Source organism: Schistocerca piceifrons, chromosome 5 (genome assembly GCF_021461385.2).
Source record: "Schistocerca piceifrons isolate TAMUIC-IGC-003096 chromosome 5, iqSchPice1.1, whole genome shotgun sequence".
Taxonomy (NCBI): Eukaryota; Metazoa; Arthropoda; class Insecta; order Orthoptera; family Acrididae; genus Schistocerca; species Schistocerca piceifrons.
Window position 1 is genome coordinate 106,321,785 of NC_060142.1, and position 14,112 is coordinate 106,335,896.

General features: G+C 43.7%; 1 protein-coding gene across 2 annotated transcripts in view; it reads left to right on the forward strand.

Annotated features, from left to right (window-relative positions):
* LOC124798594 (cytochrome P450 6k1-like) overlaps positions 1–14,112 on the forward strand; it is an 83,613-nt gene that overhangs the window by 35,343 nt on the left and 34,158 nt on the right. For both annotated transcript variants that reach the window (XM_047262061.1, XM_047262060.1), the window contains exons 2-3: positions 2,246–2,472; positions 8,721–8,959. In XM_047262061.1, coding sequence (XP_047118017.1) covers positions 2,253–2,472; positions 8,721–8,959 — 459 coding nt within the window. In that variant the 5' untranslated portion in view covers positions 2,246–2,252. The remainder of the gene's footprint in view (positions 1–2,245; positions 2,473–8,720; positions 8,960–14,112) is intronic.

Genomic DNA, 14,112 nt, shown 5'->3' on the forward strand with positions numbered 1-14,112 from the left:
GGTATTTCTTAAGAATCATTTAGTCAGTGTAGCCAAAGGGCATCGTCGAATATATCAGGCCAACATTGCCTTCGTTAAACTCGGTAAAAACTATAAATATAAAATAGTAAAATCATTACCTTTTCTAGATGGACGCGAGAGGCACCAAGATCCTCATAACGCGTTCCCGTTCACAGGAGCGAGTAACAGTAAGAAGGGGGCTCAGGTAGTAAGCATAATGCGCCCCAGCGTCGTGTGCCAGTACTGAAGCCTCTAAGACAGAATCACCTCAGGAGGTGGCGCTGCGACGCAGCAGTGATTAAAAATCAGAGATCGTAAACTGGATATACAAACCCACTATAAGTTTATAAATGTAATTCACATAAAACATTGATCAGATGGAATTACTAGGGGCTACAATTGTGCTTAACTTATCCTAAAATTTTGGCGAATTAAAATATAATGAAGACGGTAAATTCAAAATTAGAAAACAGGGTGTATAATACAACACACAGATGCAGTACATAAACAGATTTTTCGTATCATATACCACTAGAACGAGAACATTAAAAACACAGTACCGTAATTTCAAATAAAACTGCGTCATTCGGAGCTAGAGCATCTAGCAAGAAAACTTTTTTTTATAAAATACAAGTAAAATTATTAGGCTTAAAAAATACACACCAACGTGGAAGACGGACGTTATGCGGGTAAACTCCCCCCCCCCTTTTTTTTATAGCTACATTGAAATGTGTAACCTCGTCATTTAAAGCGACAAACTCGCAAGTATCCTACTTGAGAAAAAAAAAAAAAAAAAAAAAAAAAACCTAATGGATTTTCTAAGACCAGAGAGGAACAGGGCTCATATTTAGGCAGTAGGCAGGACTACGAGAGCTCCAGGATTACATTAATAACACCGATTTCATAACTTCTAAAAAGGCCTGATCGGCGCCAATTATTTGGCCGTTAAGGAGAGACAAATATTTGTCTTCCATATGCCTAACTATTTCAATTTCTTCCAAAACGTTTAACTTCTTACCCTTTTGCGCAAAATGCAAAATCTTAAGATTTTGTACTTGCGGAAGACTGTGGCTTTAAGGTGTTGGGCAAAGGCAGAGCTCTGTTTTACCTGTCCCCATCTATTAAGAAGATGTTCTTGGAATCTAATTTTGAAGGTCCTGCCTGTTTGTCCAACATATCCTGCATTACAATCGCGACACTCCAGCAGATATACCCCCGAAGCCAAAAGGTTGTTCTTTTTAGGTGATTCATTATGTATGTACATAAACTGGAGATTGGTAGCCGCGGAAAATACTATACGAGAGCCCACTCCCCGGAAAAGTTTTGCCAGTTCATAACTAAAATTGCCCATAAATGGCAAAGAAATGTAATTGTGCTCCCTGACAGAAGGTGGATTGGGTGAATTCCGAAGGGGCATCGTTGTTTTGTCTTGGTATGTCAACGAGCGCAACACATATGGACTGAAAGACCTAAAATTTTATAAATTAAGCACTGACCGTACATATACACCCCCTAGCCGGCGGACTGGGTTACCGGCAAGGCACTACTGGAGTACGGACTGACACCTGCCGGGTGTGTGGGCTTGTCTCATGACGCCGCCTGCCACTCTGCTGACTCAGACAGGCTGCGTGTCAGAGACAGCTGTCTGACAGTCCCAGCCACCAGACCGCCTTCAGTCCTTCGTCGTCTCCACGAGACCCCCCTCCAAGGATCATGCCGTAGCGTCACGGTACAAAGCGAGGACCTCGCGACGGTGAGCCGCTGGGGTCCGACGCCATGGGACGCAGCGCCACAGCCGTCGGTTCTGGGTTCGTCGCCCCGAAGTGACTGCCGCTCCCTCTGGGCCGGTCACCCGCCTGCTCCGCCACGGCCACCTCACTCCAAACGCTGCCAGGCAATGCTGACTCGGAAACAGCCGGCCGCCCGGAATGTGGCGACGGCCAAAGCCCCTCGCTACGGGTCTGCCTCTTCGAGAAGTGCTTATAGTGGAGTGCTCAGACCGGCGTGCCCAGGTGTCACATTCAACGTCCGTCGCCTCTGGGCCACTGCAATACGTCTCCTTATGGTTAAAAATAAAGGCCTTTCACAACATTTGGCTACCTTCTGCACCTTCACCCATCTCCAGCAGAGCATCATTCGTGCACTCCATTCTCACCCACACCATTATAAGTTTCCACGTCGTGCGTAGCTTACTGTAAGTCCAATGGACGTTGACGCCGTTCCCCGCTTTGTACTTTTTTTCCAGGCTCCAGATGGCGCTGCTCCTGGACTCGTGGATCGCCGAGTTGGTCGTCGTCTTGTCGGCGGCCGTGCTCGCCCTCTACCTCTGGTTCTCCAGTAGCTACAGGTACTGGAAGAACAAGGGGGTGCCGTACGCAGAACCTACAGTTCCGTTTGGAAACTTCTGGAGAAACTTTTTCGGCCACGAATGTATTGCTCAGACCATGCAGAACATATACAATCAGCTGCCAAGTAAGAAATTAAAATTTTTGTCAGTGATAAACAGACTATAATTATATTCATTATTTGTTAAGAGAATCTGGGACATAATATGTGATGATGTAGACGTGCTCTGTGCGTTTCCAACGTTCCACTTCCTGTCCGCAACTGCGTGTTCGTTCTGCTGCTGCTGTGGACACCACAGACTGGTGTCTGAGGCGGTCGGTAGCCTCAGAGAGACGGACTGGTCTCTCTTCAGTGTGCTGCTGTGGAGGCCGAGGCGGCTGGCTCAAGGGCGAATGGTTCAGTTGTCTGGTCATCACCAGAAACTGTTGGGGAAACCCTTCTGGAAGACATGGCAGGTAGCAGCACCTCGCAGCGAGTGCAGTTAGCGTGTAGGAAGAAACGCGTGAATTTTGTTGCTGACCCTGACTGGCTGGAAGGGCTCATTGTTACATAACTTCGTGGAGCTACCCGCGACTCGCCAAAGTCGACTGCAAATGCTTATGGCATGCAGGTGGTGAATACTGAAACCTCACGGACGGATTTCGGAAGTCGGCAGTCAGTCACTAATGAAGCTGTTGGCCTCTGCAAAAGGTTGTGGAAGAGTTGGCAAGTTGCTGTGTATGGGCACCGCCTTGTTCATTGTGCTCTTTCCAAGGCGACTACGGCGGTGTAGCCAACGCATACACAGTAGGCAGAAAGAGGCGGCTTAGCAAGATGTGGAGCCATCAGCGAGCTGGATGGGGTCTCACCGACGTGTGTAACACTTCACAGTAAGTTCCGTTGTTCCGTTCTTTCCGGTGGATACCTGAAGCGTAGTGTTTCTGTGTGCCACCCTAACTTTTTTGACTTTGGACGGTTATGAAATTTTGTTTATACAGCAGAGAGCGGCACGAGAAGCTGGTAACCATTTTCAAATGGAACAATGACGGTTTGTGGTGCCCGTTGTCCAGTCCAGCGGACGGAATTGATCATCGCACTGATTAGCGGTATGGTGTAGGAGAGGTGGCTGTCTTAACCTGATGAAGCTGGCTCCTCTTTCTGTAGCACGCGATTGGGATGTGGGCAATGCGGAATTTGCGGTTGTCAGCGCCGAACAATTAAAAAATTCCGGAAAATTTGTAATTTCGCGCCAGTGGTGTATTGGAGAGAAATGCGGCTGACATACCTACACACGCCTGTCTTTAATCTGGAACTACCGTTTGTTTCTTTGTTGTATGTGTCGCATAGTTTGGGAACTTCGACATGTCAGAGATAGAGCAGCACCGCGTCTGCATTAAATGTTGCGTGCAACTCGGAAAACCTTTACAGATACTCGCCAAATGATGCAGGAAGCCTACAGTGATGAGTACCCGGTGTTAGAGATGGTTCATAAGGGGGGTCAAAGTTAAAAATGATCCTCGTTCAGAACGCCCTTCGACGTCTGCTGACGACGCTCAAGTCAGGAACTTCACGAAGTCGTGCGTTCCAGTGGAAGACTGACTGTCCGAGAGACCGCAGAAGAATGGAACATTTCAGTTAGATCATGCCATGAAATCGTGACACAACATTTTCGAATGCATCGTACTGCAGCTAGGTTCGTCCCACTACTGACCCCTCTTTTTTGGCCGAATAAAATACTAAACATCAATTTACAAAAAAACGGCTACGGTGGAGTGAAGAGGATTTGCTTCAAGGGAGTCGAAAAATTATTAAAGCCGGACGAAAATTGTAGCGTGGGTGTAGTTTTTAGAAACCCGTGTTTAAAGTTTGACAAGTATTTATCATATAAAATACGGACAAATCTTAAAACTTAAGGGATATCATCAATTCCTGGTCAGTAATAACGATCGCTGCAGCTAGTGGATGGCCGCTTGAGAAAACCGCCTTTAAAGTTTGACAAATATTTATCATACAAAAAAGGGAGAAAGCTTGGAACTTAAGGGATAGCATCGATTCCTCGTCAGTAATAACTATCGCCCTGGCTAGTGGACGGCCGCTTTCTCCTACTTTGACCTAATAAGCCCTCACTTACGTCCTCAAAGCCCTCTTCGTCGCTGAGTGCATCGCCGCTGGCGTCTCTGTCTTCACAGAATCGGCGAATTCCGTCGCCAGTTTTGGTTTGAATGGCATTTACCACGTGCATTAATGTAGAAGGATCTACACTGAATAGACATGCGGCCAAATTTGAAGCGACGTTGACTATTTCGCTTCGGCTTCATGTTATTTTTGGAGAGCATCTCCAAATAAGACTATTGAAAGTTTCGGTCACATTTCGAGTAATACCGCACAAACAACGCTCCAACCAATGAGGTTTACTCAAATCGGTATAAATAGGAAGGGTACGCATGGAACCGGACCTCTTTCGCTGAGGCCTGCAGTGAATTCTGGGCTTCAAACGCTCACAGAATCGTAACTTTTTAAAGTTCGCGCATAATATTTTGGGGACTAATTCTTCAATCTACATACCTTCTGATACCGCAATAAAAAAACTTCCAGTTTTTTCGACTGTCACCCTGTCGCTCACCTCAAGCCATTTTGAAGTTATAACTTTTAAAAGTAGCTGGTAGGTCTATAGTTTCCACCGTCGGTGCCTAATGTATTGTATGTGTACAGAGGGGGTGTTTAGACGAACCTCCTCGTCTCGTTTCGTTTCACTGTTTCATGTGGTGCTGCTGCCTGTTCCACACCCTTTATTAGTACGCACACTTGCGCAGCGTCTATGAAGTAATCTGCGGCCTTTGAGTCTTCTCCCCGCCCCCAACCTCACACTGAATTGCAACATCCACTCTCCTGGGGAAAATCGCCCGCGGTGACGTTACAAACCCCTTGTTGTTGGCCACGTGACTGCCGGCTCACCTCGCGGTCCCTGCGTATTCACCAACAGCAACAGCACGGCCCAGGGGACCGCCTGCCGCTGAGAGAGATGGACGGCATCACACGCCGCCTCCTCGGGGACCTGTGATCACAGAGCATAGAAGTAAGTGCACGGTTTCTCCCCGTGGCGAAGGCCCGGAGGGCGTCTTCCCAGTCCCCCCCACCCCCTTGGGTACCTACCGCGCTTAGCGCAACAGCAGTCTCGCTGCCGTTATATCTGTGTCTGCTTGTTTACTCACTTCATCTCGTCTCTTTATCAGGTTTACTTTAGATTAGCTAAATGTCAAGTTAGTAATAACCTCGCTTTACAGTAGTCGACGGCAGAAGGCAAGTCCAAGCTTTGTTTAGTGCAGACCGGACAGAAGGTGTTTGACAGTACTCCACAGTACACGACCAACGCACGTGACTCGGCATTGTACAGTCATATTCCGTTACTAACTCTGCATATTCTTAGCTTCTGAAATGGTTAGTGTGGTGTCACCGCCAGACACCACACTTGCTAGGTGGTAGCTTTAAATCGGCCGCGGTCCATTAGTACATGTCGGACCCGCGTGTCGCCACTGTCAGTGATAGCAGACCGAGCGCCACCACACGGCAGGTCTCGAGAGACTTACTAGCACTCGCCCAGTTGTACGGACGACTTAGCTGCACTGACGAAGCCTTGCTCCTTTGCCGAGCAGATAGTTGGAGTGGCCTTCAGCTAAGTCAGTGGCTACGACCTAGCAAGGCGCCAGTAACAGTTTATATTCTTTATAAAGTACCGTCAAGAACGATGTATACAAATGATGGATTAAGGTTGAGTATTCCAGCAGCTACGTACTTTTCTTTATAGCATTCATTACGTATCCTGTTTCAGACCTCACGCCAGCCTGCGTGAGTTCAACGCGTGCATTTCGGCCTTCTCTAGCCATACAATATACGTTATCGAAGAGTTTGATCAGATGAATAAGTGTCAATAAATAACGTAGCTCAATTCTGTCAAGAAGAAAAACGAAAATGTTAGCTTCCTATTAAAAAAAATTAAAAATAGAACATTTCTGGTTGAGAGGGAGGACATCGCAGCATGGCGAACACACTTTCATAGAATGATGAGAAAAAAGAGGTGTTCGGGCAAATTTCAATTCCTGTCGGAACCCATCCAGTTCTTAATTCCGAAAACTTAGTAAATTTCTCCTTCCACATCACCTGAGTCCCTCGACTTTGCCAGTCGTGCCTACTGACTCTGGAACGCTGTACTCTGAGTTTTCATGAACTGATTTTCCATTCGCAGATTTATTTATAACAGCATGTGTCATTGCCTTCACCATTTGCCAGTGTGCTTGTGTGGATACAGAAACTTCTTACATGCATTTTGTGACCGTATCTTTGAAATAAATTGCGATGGATAGCGGCTGCAGAGCTTTGATGGCCTTTCTAGCTCGAAAAAAGTAATATGCTGCAGTATTTTTCAGGACCTTAGATCTTTGTCTCCTTCGAGGAGGTGGGTAACTACTCACTTTACCTGTGTAGTTAAGATATTGTGCAGAAGATTAACAACACTTCACTGTTTCTGGAGCAGCCTGCTAAATTAATCACATGTAGCTTGATCGTTAGACGCCACAGTTGCTGTACTAAGATTTGGCATTTAAAATATCGTAACGAGACGGAAACGTAGGTCCGTATTAAGAGGTGGTTGGTATCTGGCGTAATAAATCCTTAGAGTGCCGTTATACTTAACTTTAACACACGTACAAGAGTTTCATACTGCTCACTGACTACCTTTATTCATACCTTTTTTTTTTTTTTTTTTTTTTTTTTCACTGATACTCGCCGACTACCATTCCTACTTCCGCCACCTGCATCAAGATCAATTATGTTCTAGCACGGCGGGTCTGCTTTGTTGTAATTCAGTGTACTGAACAACTTCATCACGATAGAGAAATTTTCCAAGCATTTAGCTTTATAAGGACAATCGCCACATGGAATTCGCAGTTCGTGCTGTACTGAATGTTATTTATGTATACAGATACGAAATTTTTATAGATTTTTTTTTGCTCTCGTTTCACAACGTATAACACATTTCGACAGGTGACTTTCCATTATCATTGTTTTCTGAATTATACGAAAATTTTTCTGGCGGCAAACAGCCCACGAGATTACATTTGTTGCACTGTCCAACAAGCCACCCGAACCTGTAACAGGCTTTTTAGAGGAAGTTATAGTACTTACTGCGCACCCAACTACCACAGTAAGCTTCTTAGAACATAAATCAGGTTACTGGCCGAAGGTAATTCCATGACAACTGTTTGTCCTCAGCAGTCGCACGCTCCTATGCCATTTAGCACTCATTGAGATTTTTTTCTACCTTTGTAAAGATTTCCAGTGCTGACGCTGTATCGATTTAGAAAAGATATCTGAATGGTGCTAAAAGTGGCAGTTGACCCTAAATAACGAAAAGTGTGAGGTCAACTACATGAGTGCTAAAAGGAACTCGTTAAAATTCGGTTACACGATAAATCAGTCTAATCTAAAAGTCAACTAAATACCGAGGTATTACAATTACGAACAACTTAAATTGGAAGGAACACATGGAAAATGTTGTGGGGAAGGCTACAGAAAGACTGCGTTTTATTGGCAGGACACTGACAATGTAACAGACCTACTAAGGAGACTGCCTACACTAAGCTTGTCCGTCCTCTTTTAGAATACTGCTGCTCGGTGTGGGGTTCTTATCAGATAGGACTGACGGAGTACATCGAAAAAGTTCAAAGAAAGGCAGCACGTTTTGTATTAACATGAAATATGGGAGAGAGTGTCAAAGAAATGATACACGATTTGGGCTGGACATCAATAAAAGAAAGGCTGTTTTCGTTGCGACGGAACCTTCTCACGAAATTCCAATCACCAACTTTCTCCTCCGAATGCGAAAATAGTTTTTTGACACCGGCCTACATAGGGAGGAACGATCACCACTATAAAATAAGGGAAATCAGAGCTCGTACGGAAAGATATAGGTGTTCATTCTTTCCGCGCGCTGTACGAGATTGGAATAACAGAGAATTGTGAAGGTGGTTCGATGAACCATCTGCCAGGCACTTAAATATGATTTGCAGAGTATCCCTGTAGATGAAGATGTAGATGAAGCCAAGATCCCCGTTACCTGCCCACCTACCAGATGAAGCAGAGCTGATAATCCACCATCAGCGGGACACCAGGGTCGCCGCACCCATGCCAAACATAGTCTGGCCAAGTTTACTGGGACTCTCGTCACAGAGCACGCCTGCATTTAGATATGTCACGCACTCGTCGTGTCGTCTTAGCTGTTGATCTGCTTAAGACTGAGGGTCAATACGACAATAATTGTGGTAGGATGTATGTGTTACTACCCAGAGGTGATATCTGTCGTTAATTTAATTCGTAACTGTACTTCGTTTTCGTTTCAGAAGAGAGGTACGTCGGGTTTTACGGATTCCATCGACCACTGCTGCTTATCCGTGACCCTGAACTCATTCGCCACGTCCTTATCAAGGATTTCGGGACGTTCCACGACAGGGGACTGTTCATTGACGATGAAGAACCTCTCAACAAACATCTATTTTTCCTGGCAGGAAAGAAGTGGCGCCAGCTGAGAATCAAATTGAGCCCTACGTTCACATCCGGGAAACTGAAGGGCATGTTTAAGGTGAGCTGTTGTGCTACCCGTGGATAGCCCTTTTCTGTTATAGATCAAGAATCCTTGATGCAAAAACTGTTTCTTCAAAGCTTGAGAATTTTTCCTTGTGTGGGGAATGCTGGAAAAGCGCACAATCTGAACATTGTTGGAGCCTATAGGTTCAGAATCGATCACCGCTCCTTTAACCCTTTCAGATCTGAAATGTTTCTGAAGGAAGGAAAATTTTTCTTTACGTGGTAATGCTCTTAGGCGATTTTTTAATGGTTTTAGAAGGAAAAGTTTTACAAAAATATGTACCCATTTTCAAAACATACTTTGTAGACTTGGCTTCATTTTATGGACTAAAATAACTAATTGTGAAAGATTCTCTGGTGTAGTAAAAAAAAGATCATTCAGTAGTTACCATGCAAAATAACAACAACAGTGGAATACATCGAACCAACCACATCTGTGTATTCCAGTGGTGACGAGCTGGTGCACATTGCTACTTTGACATGTTAATATTTTCATAGTAACGCCCAACAGCTGGCAGCGCCTTACCATAATGAGAGGGCTGAATATTCACAAATGTGTGCCTCAGGATTCCATTGGGGGGAAAGTACTTCTTTTTCAGCGATGACACATTAAACATTAATGTACACAATGGAAGCCAATGGGTCTGAAAGGATTGAGACATCGTTATTTAATAATAATACCGTTTAGTTGTCTTGGGTCTTCCCCTTACATACCCATATTTCACAATGTCTGCGTTTGAGCCTAGATCCCCATTTTCTGTGATGCTATTAGATGACATGGAGCTGATCAGCCACCATTCTACGGATTAAAGTATACAGTAACGTTTCAGTACACTTTGTAAGTCTATGTAGGATTACGACAGAAATTCACCCTCTGTCCCCTCACAGTTAGGTTGCCATATAGTGTGTAATTTTCCCATTCTATGCATGTACGAGACTCAAAAAGTCTTAACAGTCAATCGAAACGGATATGAGATGAGGACTGAACTGCAGTCCAGGATACCGGCTGAAAACACTACGCCATCTACTCGTCATAATAACGACGTGATAGCCTGCCAGAATACTATTTATATACTGTATGTTTAGGCTGAAGGGCAATTTAGTGTGCAGACAATTTAGTACAGAATATGGAGAGTCACTTCCTTTGCATGCAACTCTTTACAACATTTGAACTGGGTTATATGCTTGTACTAGCTTTAGGTTCAGCACAAGAAAAGTAATGTACATAATGTTTTTATAGCATGTTGGAGAATGAGTATCCGAAGTAGGATTTCTGCTCTATTGTCACATGTACATCCATACTCCTCAAGCCGGCTTACATTGTGTGGTGGAGAGTACCATTTGTACCCCTGTCATTTTTCCCTTTCTCTTTTGCATTCGCAAATAGTGCGAGTCAAAAATCGCTCACTATAAACTTTCTTATGAGCTGCGATTTCTCTCCCTATCGTCATTTCATGAGACGTATGTGGGAGGAGGTCTGACGGCCGTCTCTTCTTGCAGTGTACTGTACTGGTGCCTCTTAATATGAACAGTGATGCTGTCAATGACACAAAGTATATATTCTGGCGCAGTTTACTAGTGCAGGTTACATACATTCAGGAGCAAACTCGATTGATTTATGACCCCTCACCCTCCCCTTTACCTGTTGTTCTGTTAATTGATTTATGACCACTGGTTATCATCCATCATTCTGAGAAACCCCCTCCACCGCTTCCCCTCTCCCTCCACCTCCCCAACCCTCTCGCAAATCCCTCGACACTAGAAGCATACCTTTGATATCAAATACCTTAGTTGCACTAGATGTTGACAACTGTACTACATTTACAAGCAGTTTTAGAATACGTGGCGAAAAGTGATGTCATGAACACATGAGCAGAAGTGACACAAAATCGGTAAAATTACGAAAATTGTCGGAAAATACGTATGAATTGAGGGAAAATACGCCAAAATGCGGGGAAATGGTTCAAATGGCTATGAGCACTATGGGTCTTAACATCGGAGCTCATCAGTCCCCTAGAACTTACAAATACTTAAACCCAACTAACCTAAGGACATCACACACATCCATGCCCGAGGCAGGATTCGAATCTGCGACCATAGCGATGTGCGCAGTTCCAGACTGAAGCGCATAGAACCTCTCGGCCACATTGACCGGCTGTGTGGAAATTCAGGAGAGTGAGGGAGTACTTACATGTCTGCTTGATGCTAGAAAATTGTAGTACTTGGGAGCAGGAATGTGGCAGCAGGAGGAATAAGAGAAAAAGTTTATATGGAAGCACTGAGAACCAGAGAAACAGTTATTTTTCGTAGACAGCGATAAGATGGCTGGAATAGATTGTTTGACGTGGATGACCACGAAATGTTGAGTAATAAATTTATGTATGTCGGATCACAAGGCCAGGTGTGATCCCAAAGTTATTGGCAACCAGCTTATAGATACTTATAACGTGACCTTAGCTAAAGAGCCTTGTATTACCTGGTGGGGGACTGTGATCTACATCTACTGAATGGATTAATGTTGAACCCCATGCAGAGATTGTTTAGGTGTTTTAAATTCTAAGAAACGATATTTATAATGTGTTTCTCTGTACTCTCCACCAATCACAGCTATTCTGTGTCAGCTAACAAAAACCTCACAAACAGTTTCTGTATGGCTTGTTTTTTTAACAAAATTATGCTCTATGTCTTTTGAGGTAGCAGGGATATGTACAAGTTGACTACTGTCTTTGATGTTTTCAAGGAAAAGAGAATGATCTACCTCTAAACTGAGATGGATCTGCATTAAAGGATGATATAAAGTAGATAGTGTGATCTGTTGAGAGGGATTGTAATGAGGTAGATTTAATGATAGGCTGACGATGAATTCTGGAGAGAGGGAGATATTTCTGCAGGTCATTTATCACGCATTTCTCTACTTTTTTCCATTGTTCTCTCGGGATGCATTAGTTGTGAGATATAACTAGCATTTGGCTCAAATACAATACCATGTTGTATATGTGACTGAAAGAGCTATCTACCTGGTGTCGTTCACAGCAAACCTCTCTATACCACAGTCAGCTGAGGACTTCCAACACATGTGTGATGAATCATGTCCATCGATGGAAACCCTATTTCAACATCCTACTCTAGATTAACGAAGATGTACACGAAGTACTCCATTTCTCTGCCACATCATGGATATAAATCGAGTCTTCAGTTTCATGACTGCAGTGATTCTAAGTTAGTGACAGGGGTTTGTGAGCTACTGCAATCTCTGTGTAAACATTTGCTTGACAGATGTTGTTGGTGTTGAAGAGATTGTATTCTGTTTATGGAATTAGAATAGCATGACATGTAATTTTACATGTTAAACAATGCTCCGATGCATTTGTGTTTATGTTCTGTGATCATTTCTCTCTTCCCAGTAGCTTCTTGATATTGAATCCAAACACTACAAAAATTCTACAGATTTGTTGGCACAAGTTATCTACACAAATGTTTCAAACTCCTTCCATCTGGAGTCCCATCATGCATAATTCAAATGTTTCTTCTTCTTCCTAATAGTCTGTTATATCCCCACAATTCTCTCAAGTGTATCAGGCTCACATGTACTATATTCCAAAAGTAGTGCTAAACTCCTTAACATGCAAGCATCTAGAGAGATTGTGTGTAATTGGATGAGTGATATGAGTATATACCGATTACCCATGCCAGGTCTCCATGGGTGGCGAAGGGGGCAGGGGAAGGGGATGGGAGAAGGGTTGTGAAGAACATCTTGGTCTTTGTGTGTTTGCATACATTGGTTCACACAAACAGGACATAACCACTTGAAATGGAGAGGGAGAGGGGAAGGAAATGAAGCTGGTATCAAATTTCAAAGGAATGCCACTACCTGATGTTTCATAAGCAGAAGATTAGTGTGTTCCAGCAGCTTCGGGAGTCCCTGACCAGTGGCATTCGTGGTGCGTTGAAAGCCAGTGACATGATCAGGAGGTTTTTTTCACCAGATTTGCTTAGTGCGATCTGTAACAGTGTAATTATGTGTGGTGAGTCTTTCATGGCACTATTCCTTGCGCAGTTAGATTAAAATAGCGAATATATTTTTTAATATTCCACACTGCCTTGTCACTCACAATTTGTTTAAATAGAATTCCATAGCGTAGTCAATTTCTTGACAAATTCCTTAAATAAATAAATTATATTTCATACATTGCCTTGTTGTTGTTGTTGTGGTCTTCAGTCCTGAGACTGGTTTGATGCAGCTCTCCATGCTACTCTATCCTGTGCAAGCTTTTTCATCTCCCAGTACTTACTGCAACCTACATCCTTCTGAATCTGCTTAGTGTATTCATCTCTTGGTCTCCCTCTACGATTTTTACCCTCCACGCTGCCCTCCAATACTAAATTGGTGATCCCTTGATGCCTCAGAACATGTCCTACCAACTGATCCCTTCTTCTGGTCAAGTTGTGCCACAAACTTCTCTTCTCCCCACTCCTATTCAATACTTCCTCATTAGTTATGTGATCTACCCATCTGATCTTCAGCACTCGTCTGTAGCACCACATTTCGAAAGCTTCTATTCTCTTCTTGTCCAAACTATTTATCGTCCATGTTTCACTTCCATACATGGCTACACTCCATACAAATACTTTCAGAAATGACTTCCTGACACTTAAATCAATACTGGATGTTAACAAATTCCTCTTCTTCAGAAACGCTTTCCTTGCCATTGCCAGCCTACATTTTATATCCTCTCTACTTCGACCATCATCAGTTATTTTGCTCCCCAAATAGCAAAACTCCTTTACTACTTTAAGTGTCTCATTTCCTAATCTAATACCCTCAACACCACCCGATTTGATTCTACTACATTCCATTATCCTTGTTTTGCTTTTGTTGATGTTCATCTTATATCCTCCTTTCAAGACACTGTCCATTCCATTCAACTGCTCTTCCAAGTCCTTTGCTGTCTCTGACAGAATTACAATGTCGTCGGCGAACCTCAAAGTTTTTATTTCTTCTCCATGAATTTTAATACCTACTCCGAATTTTTCTTTTGTTTCCTTTACTGCTTGCTCAATATACAGATTGAACAACATCGGGGAGAGGCTACAAACCTGTCTTACTCCCTTCCCAACCACTGCTTCCCTTTCATGTCCCTCGACTCT